Source organism: Clupea harengus, chromosome 23 (assembly GCF_900700415.2).
Source record: "Clupea harengus chromosome 23, Ch_v2.0.2, whole genome shotgun sequence".
NCBI lineage: Eukaryota > Metazoa > Chordata > Actinopteri > Clupeiformes > Clupeidae > Clupea > Clupea harengus.
Window position 1 is genome coordinate 11,877,736 of NC_045174.1, and position 23,315 is coordinate 11,901,050.

Consider the following 23,315-nt stretch of genomic DNA (forward strand, 5'->3'; position numbering starts at 1 on the left):
TTCAAAAAGTTGATTTTTAAAACCATTCAAACATCCTGGTTGTGTTCATCTGCCAACCCATGTTCATGTGAAAATGCCTCAGTCTCTGTGAATTCACCAGAGTTATTGTAGTTTTTATTTTTATTTAGTCTTTCAGTTTGATTTTTTTTTATATAAGTTTAGTTTTTATAAGTATTTTTACTTTGAGGAATTGTTTAGTTTTTCTTTAGTTTAAGTGTTATTATGAAGAAAAATCTTGAGATATAGAGGCTGAAAAGGTAGGATGAAAGAATGCATGACAATCAATATGACTTATTTAATTCATCCTTAGTCCTTTTTATAAGGCCAGTGTCTCTCAAAAAATCAAACAGAACTGGACAAAGTGGTATAGCAACCACAGTGCAAATCAAGAGGGAAAACGAAAGCTGATTGTACCTGCAATTCTATTTTGTTTTAGTTTGTGTGGTATTGTTCAATGTAGTTTTTATTTACTTCTCATGTTTCATTTTTATTTCAGTTAACAGAATTATCTTTTCACTGCTAGTTTTAGTTTTAGTCTTAGTTTTCGTTAACTATGACAAGCTGATTCACACTGACTTTTGTCTGATGTTTGTGCAAGACTTGATGGTCACAGAGATTGTCACCCCAACTTCTCGGGTTGTCTTCTCTTACAACATCTGCTTTTCTGCAACGTCTAGCATATAAAAGCCCGGGCCATAACAGATGTATAACCTCATGCAGACTAGAGGAACATAGAGTCTCACTTAAATACTACCACATGAAAGAACATCATGTTCACCTTGGCATATACAGCTCTACTGGTTTCTGCTTCATTGCTACTAGTGCATGGGGGTGGTAAGTAAGAATTGGTTTATGTGAGTAGAAGATTTGTAGAGAAGGGACTGGGTTTAGTAGAAAGTGAGGGTGAAATATTTCAAATAGACCTTCCAGGTATATGAATTAGAACTACACAATGAGGTATTGATGCAGTTTCTCATTGTATTAAAAGACATAAATTAAAATAGAAAAAATATTCCTTGAGTAAAAGAAAACAATCTAATTTCTTATCCAATGAATTAGGGCTGGGCGACCACAAATCATATCCCGGTATTATTGTGATGAAAACGATACATGATAAATGTACTGTAATTTCCTGACTATTTAACATGGTTTATACATTGATTTCGCAACATTTCTCCAGCCCAACAAACGTGAAATTGTCCGATACAGGATTATTTTTTTTTACCGCCTGGTATTTAGTAATGCGCACAGTAACTTTGCCAGATAAAGTGTGAATAGGTCTGTCTCTCTCTCCCTCTTTCACAGACGAAAGATAACATCGGATAGATCACACATTTTCATTCTCACTCGCAATCAGTTTTCCATAATGATGACGTAAGGGGTGCTGTGTATTTCTACCAGACTGTATTTAATGGGATGCTATGGAGCGTGAACCTCCGCAAGATCTGTGTGAGGTTTCATGCTAGTTAACCTGGCTATCAACTAAACTGTGTTTAGAAAGGTCTGGATTTAACTTGCTTGCTCTGTTATAATGTGTCGTGTGGAAAAACGATATAAATACATTTTATAAATGGTATTGTCTCATCCTATATCTCGTTTGTAGAATATATTGGTGTACCTTAAATACCGCTATATATCGCCCAGCCCAAAGCCGAATGACCGCAAGACAGAATCATGTCTATCACTATGTTTGACGGTTCATAAAAGATAATTTGACATTCAATCTTTGTTTATACATTTCTCTCAGTGATCTCCAAAACGAGGATTTGCGAGGATGATGGTAAAACATACCATGACCAGGAGAGATGGCAGCCAAACCCATGTACGTCCTGTATGTGTGAAAATGGAAACACAAAATGTACTCTGACCCTATGTGCCCCCCTGCGAAACTGTCCCTATCTAGGGGTCGTCCCAAAAGACCAATGCTGCCCTGTCTGCCCAGAGGTAAATATTGCTCCTAAGATGTTTTTTTTTTTTGTTTTTTTTTTTAAAACAGTGATTGCATATACTTTTGTACATTCATAGATGGAATTCTATCCAGAAGTTATTGTACCACAACCAAGAAATATCCAACAAAGTGTAAGTTTTTACTCCCATTCCTGAGACTATGGGCCTTTTCCAAACTTGCCCCTACACCCTCTCCCTACCCACATCCACTCCGTGTGTGCGTTCATGTGGAGGGTCCGCCACATTAAGGGCCATCCCAAACCATTTAGCGGGAAGTACATTGAGCCATGAGTGTGACTACTAAACAGAGTTCACTCCGTGACTGGGAGTTTCTACTTCTCTGTCACACATCATTTCCTGTGTTAAGAAATTTGAGACGTTGTGCCTCATCTCTGTTTCTTCCTCTTCTTCTCTCATCTCTTTGCATTTGCTCAACCATTATCCTCTTTCTCTCCTTTCTCACTCCCTTTCTTTTCTGTCTTCCAGGGTCGAAGGCCATGGTGGTGACAAAAAGCAGAAATAATGAGTTTCTAAAAAACTCAAGACGTCATGAAGCATGCTGAATAAACTAATCAGACTAGACTCCTCATAGCGTCATCCTTCTGGTCTGTGTCTGTGTTACTCTGCACATCTACACCTCTTTCCATCTATTTTTATTAAGTACAGTGCCCTCCACAATTATTGGCACCCTTAGTGAATGTGACCAAAACAGGCTATGAAAAAATATGTCTTTGCTGTTTATCCTCTTGGTCTTTCACTCAAAATATTCACAAAAATCTTACCTTTTCATTGAAGTAAAATTATTGAAAGAAATTTTTTTTTTTGACATTAAATAAATATTATTCTCCAAAATAGGTGTGCCACAATTATTGGCACCCCTTAATTTAATGTTTTGAGCAGCCTCCCTTTGCCAAGATAACAGCTCTGAGTCTTCTCCTATAATGCGTGATGGGATCTGAGACCATTCCTACATACAGTATCTCTCCAGATCCTTCAGATTCTTAGGTCAACGCTTGTATACTCGGCTTCAGCTCTTCCGACAGATTTTCTATGGGGTTTAGGTCGCGGGACTGTGATGGCCGTGGCAAAACCTTTATTCCGTGGTCGGTGAACAATTTTTGTGTTGATTTTGAGGTGTGCTTCGGATCATTGTCCTGCGGAAGGTCCAACCACGGCCCATTTTAAGCTTCCTAGAGGGGGCTGTTAGGTTTTCATTTCATATCTGCTGGTATTTGATGGAGTCCATGATACCATGTATCCTAACAAGATGTTGAGGGCCTTTGGAAGAAAAACAGCCCCACAACATCAAAGATCCGCCACCATACTTCACATTGGGTATGGGGGTCTCTTCTGTATGGCTATCTTTCTGTCTACGCCAAACCCACCTTTGATGTTTGTTGCCAAAAAGCTTTATTTTGGTCTCATCTGACCATATAACTCGGTCCTATTGAAAGTCTGACTTACATTTGGCAAACTGTAGGCGCTTTAGTTTGTTGTTGATTGACAGCAGAGGCTTTTTTCTGGCAACCCTTCAAAACAATTTGTGGTGATGGAGGTGGCGTCTGATGGTAGTTCTGGAGACTTTCTGAACCCAAGACTCAATTTACCTCTGCAATTCTCCAGCTGTGATCCTTGGAGATTCTTTTGCCAGTCGAACCATCCTCCTCACGGTGCGTGGGGTCAATTTACAGATAGGTCCTCTTCCAGGCTGATTCCTTACATCTCCTGTCGCTTTGAACTTCTTAACTATTGCCCTGATTGTGGAAATGGGTATTTTCAACTGTTAAGATATTTTCTTATATCCTTTTCCGGATTTCTGCAGCTCAACAACTTTTTGTCGCACTTCGACACTGTGTTCTTTTGTCTTTCCCATCTTAAAGAATGACTAAGGGTATTTGGCCTGTGTCACCTCATATTTATACCCGAGTAAAACAGGAAGTCATGGTTGACCACTAAAGAGTTCCTAATCAAACAGGTGAACTTAAAAATGTAAAACATGACTGGTAATATACTTCAGTTAGATTTCAATTATAAGATTTTCTAGAGGTGCCAATAATTGTGGCACCCATGTTTTGGAGAAAAATATTTTATTTAATGTCAAAAAAAAATAAATCTTTCAATAATTTTCCTTCAATGAAAAGGTAAGATTTTTGTGAATATTTTGAGTAAAAGACCGAGAGGATAAACAGCAAAGACATATTTTTTCATAGCCTGTTTTGGTCACATTCACTAAGGGTGCCAATAATTGTGGAGGGCACTGTATGTATCTAAAATCACTAAGGTAATCTATTTAACAATAATAGTAATACATTTTATTTAACAGACACCCAGGGTCACTTCACATATAATACAAACAACAGCAAACAAAATACAAAATAACAATACTATCAACTTGATGTGACAAGTACCCATGTCACTGAATATGACAGCCTGACGAGATTTTATAGCAAATTCAGCTATGAATTTAATGCTGATTTAAATTACTTTATGTAATTTAAGTATGTAATGATTCATTCTATTTTTTATTCTCAACCTTAGACGTGATTCTTTTTTAAATTAAATTCTTCTGATAATAATAAATACATACACAGAAATGTTTCTTGCTATTATATATAAATCAGGCTCATTCTTAATGTCATTAAAGTAGTATATGGTGAAGTTCTGATTGCCAAACATAGTAGCAGATGTTAATGTGATGAACTACACCTGTGGCTTCTTTGTTAAAAGCACCTGTGTGCACTCACAATTATGCTGTCTTCAAGTGCTGGTCAAAAAGACCTTACTTCTGAAATTGAAATTACTAACACAAACAAGGAAGCAGCTTTAACATGACCTGTCAGACACTGTTTTTTTTTTTTTTTTTTCATCAATATAAAATTGTACAAAGCGGTCTTCAGTGACAGAGATAGATTACCTCTTAGCCAGTGAACAATGCTGCTGCATATTACATTAGTTCAGTAATGAACAGAATTTAAGCTTATTATACGGCCCCTTGAATGTTGGAAAAAGTTCCATTGATTTGAATGGGCCACTCCACCCTGGACTTGTGTTATAGAGAAGGGAAAAAAGGGGGATGAGGACATGCCTGTGAAGAGGAGAAAAAAAGAACATAGATTAAAGAAGGAGTTGAGTTATGGGCAGATGGAAAAGGCTGTGGAAGAAAGAGATAAAAACAAGAACAAGGTTATGGAAGAAGATGAGTTATTGAGCTGGGGACTGAAGGATGTAGTATATTTGGAGATTAAAGGAATGAGAAAGGAAAGGAATGTATAGAGGACAAATATAAGACGGGTAATAAAGGTGAAAGGATGAGGAAAAACTGGTACAGAGAGAAAATTACCTGAAAACGAAAAGATTGAGAAGTTGTGGAAGGGAAAAAAAGATAGGTCAAAATAAGAGGGTAGTAACAGAGGAGAGGGATTAAGAAAAGGAAGGAAATGGGAGCATGGAGAAAGAGAGCAGAAAAGGATGACAAAAAAGATAGAGGAAAAGAATAAAGAAGTCGGAAGACCAAAAGAAAATAGCCAAGAGAAGAAAGAATGGAGATGGAGGACATGAAGGGGCAGAGGGAGGTGACGATGAAGGAGCAGAGGGAGGTGATGATGAAGGGGCAGAGGGAGGTGATGATGAAGGGGCAGAGGGAGGTGATGATGAAGGGGCAGAGGGAGGTGATGATGAAGGGGCAGAGGGAGGTGATGGAAAAGGAAGTAGCAGAGAGAAAAAAGATAGGGAGAGGGAGAGGTTGAAAAAAGATGAGATAATTGACTGAAGAGTAGGACAAATAGAGGAAATAGAGTGTCAGGCTGAGAGATCAGGTTCAGACTGAATAGGAAGGGGGAGAGGATACGGAAGAGAAGAGGGGGTTGAGTTGCAGAACGAAGAATGAGATGAAATGTAGATGTAAAGCAGAAGATAAATAAGGACAGAATGTAAAAATAAAAGAAGTTTATTATGAGGAAGAAATTGAGAGGGGGATATAGAAAAATTATGACAAAGCCAGAAGATGGAAAATGAGGAATTGGATGAGGAGGAGATAAAGACATGCAGAAGTGAAAGAAGAGTAGAGACAGACCACACACAGAGAGTGATGGAAGGGCATACAAATAGAGAAAAGGGAATGGAGCTGTCATGGTAAAAAGTGACCGGGTGCCAAAAAGAGCCCGGGTGATATAGGTAATATTGGCTTTCGAACGACTCTTGAGTGACAGTTGCTATACCAACGTTAGCATTACGTCACCCGGGCTCTTTTTGGAAGTCAGACTGGGTGTCCACGGCACAAATTACATGCGTTAAATCGCATGCGTAAAGTCGCCTGGGGGGCGTGGACAGAAAAATCACTGGCTGTAGCAACATAGACATATATATGTCTATGTGTAGCAAAGTTCAAGAAGCAAGTTCAGGTGCAGTGCTGCGCTAATGTAGCACATTAGCTTGTGCACTCACGAAAAAATAATGATAGATGTTGCGGCAGTCCGTCATGGGCTGATTCATTTGATTCATAATTTGTTAATGTAATCTATCTAATTCATATATAGCAGCCAGTTAAATCACGAAAACGTTATGTAGGGTGACCAGATTTGAGTTTGTGAAAAAGAGGACACTTCGCGGGGTCCAGCATGCTATACACTAGCCTACCCTGCCTCCTCCCCCGCGACAAAGTGTCCTCTTTTTCACAAACTCAAATATGGTCACCCTATATAACACGCTTGGACATTGATGCTAGGTTTACGTCCTCTTTTTTGTCCGGGTAAAAGAGGACGTGTCCGGGTAAAAGAGGACGTCTGGTCACCCTAGTTATATGTAACTTATTTAGCAGCTAACTAGCTAGCGACTGTGTGTTTCCAATGGGTTTTCGGTTAAAGTGTTAGCGGCAAGCTAACAGTAATAGTCCAGAGCTTCAGTTCAAGACCTACAATATTCTGTTTGACCTCACAGCATTCGTGTAGCATATAAACAACAAACCGAGTCGATTAGACATATAAAAAGTCGTGTAGATAACCTTTATTCACATAAAATATTTCCCAGTAACAGAGTCCCGTGACTCCGCCATCTTGTTTCGATATTTTTGATTACTCCCGCCCCTATGAGCTACGTTGGCCTCCAAATCACACACACACCGAACTGATTGGCTCTCAGCATGCAGCAAATCGCTCTCATTTGCATAAAGTTAAAGAATGCCCAACTTTCTGCAGGCAGCAAACACGATTTTTTCCTCAGTATGCAGCAAATCGCATCCATTCTATCCCAATGAGAGCAGCACGATAACGCGTGCCGTTGACACCCACCGTACCTCAATAACGCGATTTACCCCAAAGCATCTCGCATTATACTTCGCTACCTAAAGACCAGCTTGCCTGTATTTTACCTGCAATAAACCAAGCAAAACAACCATGTGCTTGATGTTTGACTGTGTTAGGAAAGTTGTTGACTCACAAGTGTGTTATAGTGTCAAAGTAAGTCAATTTCAACCGGTTTCGCCGCTAGCATCTCGTTAGCGATTAGCAATTCCTCCGTTAGCTGGGGCACATTATTTTGCGTAGTGTATAGCTAGCAAGCTACTATGAACTCTCCCAAGTATTTCTAAATAGGCCTATATCAACAAACAATGGTAGATCTTAAATTATTTAAGATGATACCAAATGAACTGGCTGGCTTGCTAAAAAGGTAGATGAACAAGCACTGTATATTATTTAAGATGTTAGCAAATTAACTGGCTGGCTTGCTAAAAAGGTAGATGAACAAGCACCGTATAGTATTTAAGATGTTAGCAAATTAACTTGCTGGCTTGCTTAAAAGGTAGATGAACAAGCACCATACATTATTTAAGATGTTATTAAATTAACTGGCTAGCTTGCTTAAAAGGTATATGAACAAGTACCGTATATTATTTAAGATGTGAGCAAATTAACTGGCTGGCCTGGTAAAAAGGTAGATGAACAAGCACCCTATATTATTTAAGATGTTAGCAAATTAACTGGCTGGCTTGCTAAAACGGTAGATAAACAAGCACCGTATATCAGTATATTTTCTCCCTTTTTTAAAAACGAATTTCTACTCTAAACAATTTCAATTGAAATGCAAATGATGATGTAAACGGCTGAAATGGAACACTTTATTTACCGGGAACACTTTATATCACCCGGGCTCTTTTTGGCACCCGGTCACTTTTTACCATGACAGAGCAAAAGGGAGATGAGTCACAAAGGGACACAAACAAGATGGGACTGGAAAACAACAGAGAGACAGGACAGGTGTAAGCAACGTTTCCCTGTAATACAGTTTTTCGTCGTTTTGGTACATTTGTCAGAACAAAATTGAAATTCTCAAAACTACTTGTTCAACCACCACATCAACTAGTGACTTGTGCACATGAAAACAGCAATTGTGTGTGTGACATTATGACTGTAAAGTTGGGTGCAACATGCTTATCTCTTGCCCATCTGTGCCCTGACTTCCTTCCTACACCAACATTCACAGCAGTGCACTTTAGTATCTTTTAATAATATTTCCTTCTTTTTGCAAACATCCTGGTTGCTATGTGTTCATCTGTCATCCTGTGTTCATGTGAAAATGGTAATGGCTCATTCTCTGTGAATTCACTCCAGAGTTATTATAGTTTGGGAATTTTCATTACTTTGAAATTCTATTTAGTCTTACAGTTTGGTTTCTGATATAAGTTTAGTCGAAGTTAGTTTTACAGGTGCATAAGTAGATTTATTCTTATTTAGAGGAGTTGTTCTTTTTTCTTAGTGTAAGGGTTAATTTTGTGTTATTACACCGTAAAGTGTTTGATGGAGATACGTTTTCATTTTACTGTGTGCAAGTTTAAAAGATATGATCCTCTTTTCTGTCCCTGAGGTCTTATGACTGCAATATGCATTTTGGTGCATACACAAATTCCTTGTCCTAACAAGGAACATGAGAAACATATTAGCAGGGCCATGGGGACCTCCTTTAGGCAGACATAAGCCACAATATAGCATACATGGCCTAAACAGTAGCAGGAAGGGGTGCTGACATACGTAATGGACACGATGGAATGGAGCATGTGAAGACACCACACCAGACGCAGCTATCCAGCTAGCAGGCCGCACCGTCTACCGGGCCAACAGAACAGCTGACTCGGGTAAGAAGTCCGGTGGCGGTCTGTGTGTATTCTTAAATAACTGCTGGTGCACAAACGCAAGCATTGTCGAAAAGTATTGCTGCCCCGAACTGGAACTTATGCTTCTGAAGTGCAGGCCCTTCTACTTACCGAGGGAGTTTGGCATTGTTTTCATCTGTGCTGTTTACATCCCTCCGGACGCTAATGCTAAACTAGCATTAGCACAGCTACATGTCTACATAAGTAAAAGACTGGCCACACACCCAGACAGCGCCTTCATTGTAGCAGGAGATTTTAACCGAGCTAATCTCAGATCTGTGCTCCCCACATTCCATCCAAACGTGACCTGTGCAACAAGAGGCAGTGTGACACTAGACCAGGTGTACACTAATGTTGTTAAGGCTTACAAAGTACAGTCTGACTCCCACCTAGGCCTGTCTGACCACCTCTCGCTGTTCCTGTACCCCTCATACCAACAAAGAATAAAAGCGACAAGGCCTGCCACCAAGTCCATAACAGTGTGGAATGAGGATGCCATCCCTCAGCTGCAGGACTGTTTTGACAGCACGGACTGGACAATATTTAACAGCCTGGAAGCTCCTGTTGACCCAAAAAGGGCACTGGAGGAATACACATCTTCAGTTATGGACTACATCAACTTCTGCGTGAACAATGTCACAAGAAGGAGGACTGTGAGAGTGTTCCCCAACCAAAAGCCATGGATGTGCAGAGAGGTGCGTACACTATTAAAGGCCAGAGACGCAGCCTACAGATCAGGTGATGCACCAGCGTACAGCGTAGCCAGGGCAGCACTGAGGAGAGGCATAAAATCTGCAAAAGCCAAGCACAGGCAACGTGTTGAGCAACTTTTCCACACTCACACCAATCCGAGACAAGTATGGGAGGGAATAAGGGCAATCTCGGACTACAAAGGGACTGCGTCATCCCCCCCGTCCAGCTGTGCTACCCTGTCTGAAGAGCTGAATCAGTTCTATGCACGGTTCGACAGGGACAACACTGGTCAGCTGCCTCTGCCCCTACCCTCTGACGCTGCTGCACCCACTCTGAGCCCCCACGAGGTCAGACTCTGCTTGAAAACCATCAACCCCAGGAAAGCGGCAGGACCAGATGGTGTGGCAGGCCGCGTACTAAGGAATTGCGGGGACCAGCTGACAGAGGTTTTTACAGACATTTTTAACCGCTCTCTAGCCCTTTCTCATGTCCCCCCATGTTTCAAAGCACCAACCATCATACCTGTGCCAAAAAAGACTGCGGTCACATGCCTGAACGACTATAGGCCAGTGGCTCTCACCCCCATACCTGCTAAATGTTTGGAAAGGCTGGTCATGAAACACATAAGAGGCATCACACCAGCTTCCTTTGACCAACACCAATTTGCCTACAAAGCGAACAGATCTACAGAGGATGCAGTAGCCCTGCTGCTTCACACTGCACTGGAGCACCTGGAGCTAAAGAACACTTACATCCGTCTTCTATTTATAGACTACAGTTCTGCTTTCAATACGATCCTTCCAGGCAAACTCATCTCCAAACTTCAGGACTTAAACCTCAGTGCTACACTGTGCAACTGGGTATTGGACTTCCTGACCAATCGCACGCAGAGAGTACAACTGGGGAAGCACCACTCTTCGAATTTGACCATCAGCACTGGCGCCCCACAAGGTTGCGTGCTCAGCCCACTATTATACACTCTCTACACCCATGACTGTACTCCCTCCTGCCCATCCAACTACATCTTTAAATTTGCAGATGACACAACAGTGCTTGGCCTCATCTCCAACAACGATGAGGCTGCCTACAGGCAAGAAGTGGGAAACCTGGCAGCCTGGTGTTCTGAGCACAACCTCAGTCTCAACTTAAAGAAAACAAAAGAGATGATCATTGACTTCCGGAAGTCTGCTCAGCACAATCACCATCTCCCACTGAGCGAGTCACCTCTTTTAAGTTTCTGGGTCTAACGCTGACGGAGGAGTTGTCCTGGGAAAACAACACAGCTTCCGTCTTGGGGAAAGCCCAGCAACGCCTCTTCTACCTCCGGAAGTTGAGGAAAGAACACCTTCCTCAGAGACTACTGAGCAACTTCTACCGCTGCGCTATAGAGAGTGTGCTGACATACTGCCTGAACGTATGGTTCTCCAGCTGCACAAAGGCGGAGCAGGCAGCCATCCAGAGGCTGATTAAAACAGCAGGCAGGATCATCGGAGCAGAGCTGCCTGACATCTATTCCATCTCCTCCTCCCGATGCCTGCAGCGTTCAAATCGCATCCTCACGGACCCTTCCCACCCTGCCCATTATCTGTTCCCGCTACTCCCGTCAGGGAAAAGGTTCAGATCAACAAAAGCGCGCACCTCCAGAATGGCAAAGAGCTTTTACCCTCGTGCAATAAGGCTTCTCAACAGCTCACCCAAAACCAACCCACCTCCCCCCCGGCCCGGCCCGGCCTCATAGACTGCACTCTTAACACTCCACCCTGCAACTATTGATGCACCTCAATGTATATATTTCTTTTTGTTTATTTACTCAGGGATATTTATTTATCTATTCATTGATTGTTATTTATTATTATTTAGCTGTGGCAGTTAATGTCCACAGCAATTTAAATGTTTTGCTGTCTGTTGCTGCCTCTACTGTCTCGTTGTTTTTGTGACAATGACAAATAAAGTACTTTGAACTTTGAAGACAACAATTGGAAGACAGAATGATGTACATACTAGTGTATTGTGAAACCCCGCCGCGAGGAACCAGACAAAACTAGTTTGGTCTGTCGGTTAGATTCAATGGTCCGACAGATTGCCACAGATTGGTATTGATCTACTTTTTCATTTGATTACAAGTCAGAAATGAAAATAGAAAAATATACGATGAATAAGGGCTGGGCAATATGGATCACAAATCATATACCGGTATTTTTATGCTGAAAATGATACATGTGTAATGGATGCAGTAATGTTTGAGGATTCAATAGCGCTACTCAGAGACAGGGGTAAGTGCAATCTAAAACTTCAGTCCATAAACAAGCAAACAGATCCAGAAGGGGGCAGGCAGCAGCAGGGTTTGGTGTAGATCCGGTCGGAGTCGGAGATCAGGGAGAATATCCAGTAGGGAAGAGGCAAAGGCGAAATCCGTTAAACAGGCAGGGGTCGGTAACACAAGGAGATCAATAAACACAAGTACATGCTGGAACGCTAGGAACATAAAGAAACTAGGACGAACTGGCAACGAGAAAACAGGGTCACACAGACTATATACACAAGATGATGAGAGACAGGTGAAAACAATCAAGGCAGGGCAGACAATCAACAAGGCGGGGCACACACACAAGGGCAGGGCATGAGGTGTCTGAAAGGAGAGGAGAGATGAATAGACAAAACACAACACAGAACTGAATTAATAATGACAACACAAGGGAAACATAATCTAGGGAACAGGACGGGACTTGACAACATGATAAATATACTTTCATTTCCTCACTATTTACCATGGTTTATACATTGATTTCAGAAAATATCTGCAGCCCTGTGGTTAATACTCGGGAGGGTCATAGATAAGAATACATCTTTTCCCGTCTGGTATTTAATAACTCTGCCAGATAAAGCATGAATAGGTCTGTCTCTCTCACCATCTTTCACATACAAAAGACAACATCGAATAGATCACACATTTTCATTCACACTCAGTCACATTCAGTTTTCCATAATGATGAATTAAGGGGTGTCATGTATTCCTATAGGACCATACTATATTTGATGGGATGCTATGGAGCGCGAGCATCCACAAGATGTGTGAGAGGTTTCGTGCCAGTTAACCTGGCTATCAACTATGTTTGTTTAGAAAGGTCTAGATTTAACTTGCTTGCTCTGTTATAATTTGGGGTGTTGTGACTGAAGTTGACTGACAAACCACGTTAGCTTCACTAGTTAACAGTTAGCTGTTAGAACCTGTTGCTGGTGCCTAAGATGACAACCTTTTGAGCAATTTTTTTACCACAAAGTTCCTTTTATTCACTTTAGTATTATATAATATTATAATAAGTCATATTGTCATGAGTCGGTTTGCACCCATTGTTTGGCCTCTAGAGTTTTCAGCACGCTTGAATAATCCTGTTGGTCTAACCCGTAAGTCTTTGGACATTCTTGTTTTCCTTTTCATGTTCAGAATTCCTGACATTATCTGCCCTGTTTTTCCCAACAAGATACTTTTTTTTAAGACGTCTGAGCTTAAACTTTTTTCTGAACATTGGATTATTTCTTGTTTTGGGAAAAATGAAAGACAAAGATTTTTGCACACCATACTTGCACTTGGGTCCTACTTTGCTCAGTGTGATACTCACTGGACTAGCAATCCAGTTTGACTGGACAACTGTGGCCGCTTCCATTCGGGATAGTTGACATAATGAGAGACAGCTACATCCTGAGCTGTTTTGTGGTAGAAAATACATAGCTATACAAATATTTTTTATGAATGGTATTGTCTCATCCTATATCTCGTTTGATATATTGGTGTACCTTACATACCAATATATCGCCCAGCCCAAAGCTGAATGACCGTAAGACAACAGAATCATGTCTATCACTATGTTTGGAGGTTCATAAAAGATCATTTGACATTTAATTTTTTTTAATAAACTTTTCTCAGTGATCTCCACAAATGGAAACACAGCATGTGCTCTGGCCCTTTGTGCCCCCCTGCTAAACTGTCTCTATCCAGGGGTCGTCACAAAAGACCAATGCTGCCCTGTCTGCCCAGAGGTAAGTATGGCTCTTTCCTAAACCTAAGGTGTTTATTTTATTTACATTTTTTTACATACAATTCCTGTGTTAAGAAATTTGAGATGTTGTGCCTTGTCTCTGTCCCTGTTTATTCCTCTTCTTCTCTTTTCTCTTTGCATTTGCTCATCCTTTATCCTTTCTCACTCTCTCTCTTCTCTCTCCTCCAGGGTCGAAGGCTATGGGGTGACAAAAAGAGTTTCTAAAAACCTCTAAACTCAAAACGCCATGAAGCATGTTGAATAAACTAATCAGATAAGACTCTTCATAGCATCATCCTCCTGGTCTGTGTACATGTTACTCTGCACATCTAGTCCTCTTTCCATCTATTATTTATTTAGTATGTATCTACAATCACTACGGTAATCTATTTAACATTAATAGTTAAATTACCTAACTTTCCTTCGGGATTAATAAAGTATCCATCTATCTATCTATCTAATACATTTTATTTAACAGACGCCCAGGATCACTTCACATATAATACCATTCACAAAAACAGCAAACAAAATACTAAATCACAATACTATCAACTTGATGTGACAAGTACCCATGTCAATGAATATGACCGCCTGAAGAGATTTTATGGCCCTTTTTTTTTTAAAGCAATTCATTTTAAATTCAGCTAGGAATTTAATGCTGAATTAAATTACTTTTTATTCCTACAGTATGTAATGATTGGTTCTGTTATTTTGATTCTCAACGTTAGACATGTTTTTTTTTGTTTATTAAATTCTTCTGATAATAATAAATACAAACACAGAAATATTTCTTACTATAATAAATAAATCAAGTTCATTCTTAATGTTATCAAAAGAGTATATAGAAAAGTTCTAATTGCCAAACTTAGTGGCACATGTTAATGTGAAGAACTGCACCTGGCAATTTAACTTACAATCTTAAAAGTCTTTAAGTGCTTGTTAAAAAGATTAAATTCTGAATTCTGTGGTTGGAAATCTAGCATAAATAAGCAGCTTTAACCTGACCTGTCAAAGACACCCTTTTTGTTTATAATTTATATTTTTTCCATCAGTATACAATGGTACAAAGCGGTCTTGAGTGACAGAGATAGATTGCCTGTTGGTCAGTGAACAATGCTGCTGCATATTACATTAGTTCAGTAACGAACAGAAGTTGAGCTATCAGGCTCCTCAGAATATTGAAAAAAGTTCTACTGATTTAAATGGGCCATCCCCACGTTTGGAGGTGTGATATTTCTTTGTATTGACCGCTGCAAAAAAATTTAATGAATGACCGCTGGCAACGGGTTTTGTGCTTCTAATTCACATATTTCATTCCGCGAGTAGTCCGACATAACTTAACAGAAATTCGTTGTATCTTAAAGTCAGCAAGTAATAGGTTGCCACGCAACACCTGAAACTTTAAAGTTCTATTTGTGTGAAGAACTATTTTTTCTTAGCAGAAGTCATAAAACGGCAACAAAATCTTTAAAAAGAGGTATTTTGTTCAACAAGTATAATAATCCGTGTCATAATCTTTGATAAGCCCTGGCTTAAGATAGCAAGAGATAACCATCAGCATAAAAATAATGAGCTCTCTTGTGTTCAAAATGCCATACTGCATACTGTCCCAGTACAGTATACACTGTGTACTGCACACTACTCCTAACCCTAGTATATAGTTTAGTGTGCAAGTATGAGAACTTTCATGCTGTGTACTACAGGCTCATGACCAAAACATTATACATACTTTTACCTATGTTGTTGGGGGAGAGCCTTCTTGGTATTTACAGAAAAGCTCACAATGAGGCTAGGTGGTGAAGAACAGGAAGTGATGTTGTGCAACCGCGTTGCAAGGCAACTCAGTGAAAACAAACAGCTGTCAAAGTCAATGTTTGACATGAATACATGGGTCTGAAAGCTTCATTATCGGTTGGTTGCCAGACTTTACAGCTCTTTGTTTTCACTCAGTTTTGCCGGATATGACATCAAACCGACCAGACAAATTGCTTTAAAGCAGCACAACGGAGGAATTGCTAATCGCTAACGAGATGCTAGCAGCTAAACCTAGGGAAACCTGTTGAAATTGTATTACTTTGACAACTTTCCTTACACAGTCAAACATCAAGCAAGTGCAACACAAGACAAAGCAAGACGGCTAATAAGTTACTTACTAGTTCGGCAGAGAGTAGTACCCGGGCGGCTTCCAGAAACCTACATAGTGCAGTAATATTCACACGGACCCTGGTATGGCAATGGCACAGAGGCCATCCTCCATATTAAACGTCATTGTAGCACCCCAATGTTTTTAAGCTTTTATTTTAATCCTAACCCTAACCCTGAAGTACAATTGCTACATACTGTTACTTCAATTGAACAGCAGGTATACCTACAATACATACATACATAAATTAACAGTAGCTTTAGTTTGTTAGCTTTTGTCCTTAGGAGCAAATGTTATACTGCTATAAGAGCTTATGGACAGAAAAGCAGTTTTTATATAGTTTTTCCTGAAAAGCAGAAGCAAGTTACCCAAGTGAAAAATGAAATAGTCAAAAACAGCAATTGCTTTAATTGTACAGCAGGAGTCACTCTCTTAAAGTACAGTACATAAATTAAGCTTCAGTCTGTTGGCTTTTCCCCCTTAGGATCAAATATTATGCTGCTGTAGGAGCTTATGGACAAATTAGCATTTTTTATATTATTCTGCCTGAAATATACCAAAGTAAAAATGTAATGACCACAACACCAATAACATTTTAATAAAATGTATTAAAACTATTTGTACATATTTACATAATAGATTTTAGACAATGTTATAGATAATAACCTGGCACGTTCTCCTGTGGCTAGGAGTATTGTTTGCAGCCACATAAGGATCAAACCTCCTGCAACATACAAGCAGGACAACAAATACTAAAATATGCAACTGATACTTACATTTAGTAAGACCAAGGAAAGGGACCAGAAGGTAAGATGAGGATGAAAACAAGGAGGAGAAGAGGATAAAAGGAGGATTTGTAACATGTGACTTTGACAATATCCATACTTTTTTTATCCATAAACTTGGCTTTACATAAAAAAGAAGAATTTTAAAATAAACTTACTATTCTAAGAAACACTTAGACACAATAAATCAGTTTGCCTGGTCCTCTGGTTATCTGTCTGACTGGTCTGTGTGGTCTGGAGTTCTACTTCTGCATACTGGAACTTTTGATGTGTGTTGTCAGGCTTGTCATAATCAATGCAATCTCCATAGTTTCAGATTCTTGGGTCAGTTGCACAAAACACCTGAGGCTTCATAGTATGACACTTGAGGCTTCATTTCGCCTTAGCTGAGGCATTTACTTAAGGATGTTCCCTTTTTTACTGCATTTGAAAGATTTTGCAGCATTCTACAGTATGGACAGGTATGGTCAACACATATTTTTCTTTAACCAGTAGTAAAGGATTACTCATGATCGTTAGATAGAATATAGAGGAAAAGGAAAGAGGAGAGCAGGGTCAGGACATTTTGGATGACATGGAAGAGAAAACTGATGAAGATGAGGTAGGAGGCAGAATGAAAAGGTGATGGAAGAGGAGCAGGAGGAAAGGGAGGAAGAGTAGAGGACAGAACAAGAGTCTGAACAGCTCTTAGCAAAGACTGAAAGAAGAAGGAGAGGAAGACAAAGGAGATGGGACAATGTAAAGAAATGAAGATAACCTGAATGATTAAAAGGATATGGAGATGGAGGTAAAGAAGAAAGATTTAAGTGAGTGGATGGGAGATGACAAAAAAAACACATAGATAAGCCATGGAATTCACCTAATTATGTGCATACACTAATTACATTTCTTATTCTATTTCCCAAATATCCCCAACACCAAGAAACCATTCCAAAAAATACTCACACGCAAGCGATCTGGTCCTCGATCGCTCTGTCAGTCATTCTGACTGATCCTGTGGCCTAAAATTCTACTTCTGTAAAAATGGAACACTTGATGTGTGTGGTCCTATTATGATGCAGATTCCAATGGAGCCTTGTAATAACCAATTCAATCTACATAGTTTCAAACTATGGTCTTAATCTATGATTTACTTGATCATGGTTTTGTCCAAATTGACTTACAAAATATAAAAAACAGACATAACAAAACAGATAAATATAGAAAACATAAAAGGCAGTAATACTAGCCTAATGAAAAAATATATATACCGGTATATATTATTATTATCAACACCTGATGTAATCTTACTGCTTTTTTATATGGTACTGCATGCGGTATCCTTTGGTTATATATGCGGCTCGATATCTATTAAGAAAATAACTCTTACTAAATTGTACGCCTCATTACATTTATATCCTTTCTGAAATTGATCTACACTTCCTGACTATGTTTACAAGGTCAGTGTTGGGAACGAATTCCATAAGTGTATGATTTGGAGCACTAACAAATGGGTCTGACTGTTTCTCTGTACTCATTCCATATTTGGATGAAGTGTAGAGTCTGCAAAGATTACTACATGCACGTCTGGGGACAGCACATCAGGAGAAGTCATGGCATAATATTTAGACCGGTAGTTATGGAGGCTAAATGTTCTCCTTTTTTTGGAAAATTAAAGGTTAAAGTCTAATGGTCACATTCATTGTGAAGGATATAAATGAAATGCAATGTCAACAGACCAACAGCACAGTTTGTTACAGTCTTCACTGTTGCTATTACGTATGATCACAACCTAAGAATCTAAGAATTATGCTAGTAAGAGAAAAAATGCTAAATCTGTCTGGTTCTGTACTGTGTATCAAAGCTGCACAATTCAGAACCTTGGACAGTTCCACAGTTTTTTTGTTTTGCATTGAGCTGGAAAGGCAGGGATGCCTGAACTATTTCAACATTATGTCTTGATATTGCGTTTAATATATAAACTAGCATATAGGACCGACATCTCTGACTGATTAATAAAAACATTTCAACATCTGCACTACCCATTGCAGCACAAGGTTTTCCTATTTACAGTGTTTCAGAGGTTGAATCTTCCAATTCTATGACTAACTGAAGGCCAGTTTGGATGCTTATTGTGGTGAGGTTTTTTATCATTGTTTTATATGAAGTTGGAAAAATGGTCCGTGTGTGTGTTGGGACATGATCAAATAAGCCATGTATAGTGACATTACTTTATGTTTTTAATGCATAACTTCATGACCTGTCTGGTGTGTTTAGAATAAGCTCTCTTGGCTGTTGTGGATAATACTACAGCACAGCCCATCTGCAAAGCAGCCATTGGGATGCCACCTTGAGGATGAATTCCACATACTTAGAATTGGTATATTGAGTTTAGTTTGTATTCGGCAACAGACTGCATTTTAGTTGTTCCTTTATGCAACTGAATCTTATTTTTCAAGTGTTTTTCCCCCAGTTTCTCTTCCACCACTATCCTTCAATTAGTCTACTGTACTTCCATTCTGTTTCCCCTCTGTCCTCACTATCCCACCCTGTGCCCCTTGATCCCCTTTAGCTAATTCTGTGCAAACAAATGACTGTCTCTGGAACCTCCGCCAACCCATTTTCTGGCCACTATACCTACTTGTGAGGGACAGAGGCGACTGACTAGAGTTACTGTTGAAGTGGGGAAAAACACGGTGCAGGAGATGATGGCTTTTTAGAAAAATATATTATTTAATTTTCAGGGTACTCTCTCCAGTAACCCCAAAGATGTTCACAAAACAAACAAAAATCAAAAACACTAACAGTTCTTACAAATTAGGCAAACTCTAGGCACATTTTAACTAGGCACCAAAAACTAGGCAAACAGTGTTCACATGTCTAAACACTGTTTTCACTTGACCTCACAGCAGGTTCTCTCATGCTTCTCCAAAAAAGACTCTCTCCTCATGGAATGAGGCACCCTTTAATTGGGCTTAATTGATCCAATCAGCCAATTTAGACCCAACCATTGACGTGGGGGAGCCCGGACCCAACCTTTGTGGTGGAGGAGTCCAAGTCTTTCTCCTGCTCTTGTAGGGAAACATGAGTCAAACTTATATTTTAGTGCCACGGTGAGACTTCATCTTCATCTTCTCACTCTTTCACCATAATTCTAAGGAATCATATTGTACTAGGGGTACTTAGGTAATATGGGAAGGCGGAATCAAACTGGGACTGCCTTGTTTGAAGGTGCAGAATAAGGAGGGACACTTGTGAGGAATGCAGAGTTTGTGAAACAGCTAGCCATGTTTTTTTCCTGTATTGCAGATAATACACAGGGGACAGAATAATTATGCTCATAAGGTTGGTGGAGCTTGGCAGCTCTCCAAGGTAGATTACAAAAGACTGCTAGAGAGGTGACTTCTTTTCCGAAGGCCACTGGCCTGTACAAGTTTATAACTTGCAGTACCAGTGTGAACTGGGAAAGCTATCAATGTGCTGCAGTAGTGCCTGGTCTGCAGAAATGCACGAGAACAACAGTGAATCACAGACCCATCTGGCATGACTGTCTACAGTGCCCTGCTAATTTTGAGTGTCTTCAGTTATGTGAGTTGTTTTCATAAATAACATTGGCAGGATTGTTTAAGATAACTAGTGTTTTTCGACAACTTTACTAACACAGCCAAACATCATTGCGCCATTGCGCCCTGCAAAGTTGCAGGCGTGCTGTGGCAGTGGCACAGACGCAATTCTCAGTATTACAAGTCAGTGTACCATCAAAATGATTATTGATTATTATGTTATTTTAAGGTAAAATTGTTACATAATCTTGCTTTAAGACACAATCCATTGTTTTATACTAGCATCATTTAACATTAAGTTCAATAGGAAGACATTGTTGTTTAGTTTATCAACGTTTCCTGTTTTAAAACAATACAATCATACATTTGTGACATGAGCTAGTTCATTTTTAGTCCATTCATTTTTGTTATCGTGCAATTAATATATCTGATGATTCTTAAATACTTAAACTGATAACTTTTATTTTGGTATAGTTTTGTTTTACTGTGGCCGGAAGTTGGGCGGGCTGATGCTCACGAAACGCTGCTGCACTGTAGCTAAACTCAGGACAACTTGGGGAAATTTGCGATAGTTAAGGTTTACTACAGTTAAACAAAATGTATTTATGAAGACAGAAAGTCAGAGATGTAATGAAACCCAAGGAATGTGTTAACAAGCTGTTTACTAACCACTGAGTAGTTAGCTATAGCCTTTTGTTACGACAAAAACGCGACCCCCTCCTTGCTTAATTTGAAAAGAAAGTCGGTCTAAGTAGTTGTGTGTCGATTAAAGAAAGTTGCCTTGGCATATCAGAAACCTGGACAATTAACATTATATCTCGAAACTATGGCATATGCACCAGCTGTGTGGCTTGCCGTGCAAAGTCATTTTTTCAGAACTGCAAACTGCAATACTGCGAAATATAACCAGGGCCAAACCACTCAAAGACTTTTGGACCAGTTCGATGATGCTTTTCTGTTCAATAACTTTAACTTCAACCGACCGTGCCTGACATTCATTGCGGATTTAATCAGGGTCAGCCTACACAATAATGTCTCTTTTCAGCGTAAGGACTACCAGCAGGTGGATGCTATGGTGCTAGTAGCTCTTTACTTCTACGCAAATGGCATCTTGTCTAAGAAAATTATGGACTTGGTGGGACTTGATAAAGCAGCGGCGACTGAAGCCGTCAATGTTGTATCGAAGTTATTGGCAGGCATGGCAGGGAAATTCATCACTTTCCCTGGAAGTCACAATGACCGGGTGTGTGTAGCACAGGGCATCAAGGATTTAAGTAGGATTCCAAATGCTGTGGGTGTACTTGGATGTATGCATGTCAAGGTGACACCACCTGCCGAAAAGGTTTCTTTGTACAAGAACTCCCTAGATTTTCATTCTGTCATGATTCAGACAATCTGCGATGTTGATGGTAATCTTCTGGCGGTGGAAAAATGTTGTCCAGGAAGCACCCCTGAGCAGCAGGTCTGGGAGAGCTCAGTAATCTTCCAGTATTTCAAACAAGGATACAACGGACCCACTTGGGTCATTGGTAAGAAATCACAATTTCTAAGTAATAATGTACCGATATACCCATTATCTGACGTTTCCATCACTCTCTGTGTGACTTCATGAAGAATCCTTCGCTTGTAAATATTTGTGCACAGGCTTATATATTTGTGTTCAATGCTCATGACTTTAAGTGAACATAATACGCTTAGCTTCTGAAATCAGGATTGCCCTGTATAGTATATCGTTTGTGTGTGCTCACATCATTGGCTTTCATTACTGTTCCAATACACTTTATCCACAGAGAAGCTGCATACAGTACAGTAAGTAAGTTATCTTTATTTGATCAAGAGGGACAGTGTACATTCATGAACATTAAAATGTAAATGCACCCAATTATAGCCAAAAGGCTAGTTTCCATTGGCAGTCCCCCTGCTAGAGTGAAAAGGCTATACAACCTTAAAAAAAGGCATTGTGACAATATTGTGACAAAAGTGACAATATATCAAACACAAAATCCAAATACACAAGCTCCACTTAGTCCTTAACCATGAGTAGAAGGGAAAGAACAGTGGGTATACAAACAAGTCATCCTCTCATGGCCCTGTTTTTGTACCCTTCTGGTGTTCAGGTAGTCATGGATATCAGTTAAGCACGTACGTGTTGACACCCAAACATCCTTCCAAGGTCACGGATACGGACAGCTCATCCTACAATGCGGCCCATAACCAGGCCCTTTCCCGCAGCCTAAGGGCCATTGGCTCCCTAAAGAACCGCTTCCGTTGCCTAGAAGATCTGGGCCCAGTGCTTTTGGGCTCCTTGGATCATGTGGCCCGGGTCATTTATGCCTGCTGTGTCCTCCACAACATTGCCAAGAAGTTCTCGGTTCCACTGCCTCGGGAGCTGGTGCCGGAGACTGCGCACCCAGTGCCATATGCAGCAGAGAGGTCTGACTGTGCCACCATCAGTGAAGCAAAGGCAATACAAGACGACATGATCCTAACGTGCTTCCACAACCTTTCTGAGGAGCCCTCACAGGCTGCTGAAGAGGGTCTGCAGGAGGGGAGTTTGGAGGAGGAGGGCAGGCAGGTGTCCTTATGAGAGAAAAACTTCTGACTTTATGCACAAGAACGAGACGGCTAAACTTGAAAGATATATTTTTTTTACCTATCATTCCTTTTTTTTTTTTTTTTTTTTTTACTTTTGAGATTGAATAGCCTAAAACATTAAACCCCCACCACTTGTTAAGCTGTTTTTATTTTATTTTTTATAAACAGAGACTACTGAGGATTTTGTTGGTTTGATTGAAAAGGCTTCATATTCAGTTTATGTGTCAGACCGTTCTACTGTCAACAGCAAATGGACCATGGACAAGTTCCTACTTAACCAGGGAAAACAATCCAAATACATCTCAGTTCTGTTTACAGTTCTCCCTCAGTATTTATGCTGTGTTGAGTAACACTGTTTAATGCTACCATTGAATGTGAGTAACCACACTTGAGAATAAACATGCTTTTGTAAACAAGTAATCAAATCTT

The 23,315-nt window shown here is 39.9% G+C and overlaps 2 protein-coding genes across 3 annotated transcripts; both read left to right on the forward strand.

The window, feature by feature from the left end:
* Nucleotides 1-689: 689 nt before the first annotated feature.
* Nucleotides 690-2,529, forward strand: LOC116218694 (collagen alpha-1(I) chain-like). The gene is made up of 4 exons (XM_031561152.1): nt 690-834; nt 1,748-1,944; nt 2,026-2,079; nt 2,434-2,529. The coding sequence occupies exons 1-4, from the start codon at nt 771-773 to the stop codon at nt 2,452-2,454; spliced, it is 336 nt and encodes a 111-aa protein (XP_031417012.1). The 5' UTR covers nt 690-770; the 3' UTR covers nt 2,455-2,529.
* A 17,394-nt stretch (nt 2,530-19,923) lies between these two features.
* Nucleotides 19,924-23,306, forward strand: si:dkey-197c15.6 (putative nuclease HARBI1). Of its 2 annotated transcripts, XM_031561018.2 has the most exons (3): nt 19,924-20,316; nt 21,682-21,820; nt 22,409-23,306. In XM_031561018.2, exons 1-3 carry the CDS (start codon nt 20,272-20,274, stop codon nt 22,876-22,878), a joined length of 654 nt encoding a protein of 217 aa, XP_031416878.1. In that variant the 5' UTR covers nt 19,924-20,271; the 3' UTR covers nt 22,879-23,306. The 2 variants fall into 2 exon arrangements, with proteins under 2 accessions (XP_031416878.1, XP_012688859.2); XM_012833405.2 differs by lacking the exon at nt 19,924-20,316 and having other exon boundaries at nt 20,776-21,820.
* The last annotated feature ends 9 nt before the right edge of the window (nt 23,307-23,315 follow it).

Bases quoted from the DNA above. Each gene is read 5' to 3' on its own strand.
- LOC116218694 (XM_031561152.1), top strand. From the start codon at position 771: ATGTTCACCTTGGCATATACAGCTCTACTGGTTTCTGCTTCATTGCTA. The intron at 835-1,747 runs GTAAGTAAGAAT...CATTTCTCTCAG, and splicing joins GCTACTAGTGCATGGGGGTG to TGATCTCCAAAACGAGGATT. The intron at 2,080-2,433 runs GTAAGTTTTTAC...TCTGTCTTCCAG, and splicing joins CAAGAAATATCCAACAAAGT to GGTCGAAGGCCATGGTGGTG.
- si:dkey-197c15.6 (XM_012833405.2), top strand. From the start codon at position 21,118: ATGGCATATGCACCAGCTGTGTGGCTTGCCGTGCAAAGTCATTTTTTC. The intron at 21,821-22,408 runs GTAAGAAATCAC...TCTGGTGTTCAG, and splicing joins CGGACCCACTTGGGTCATTG to GTAGTCATGGATATCAGTTA.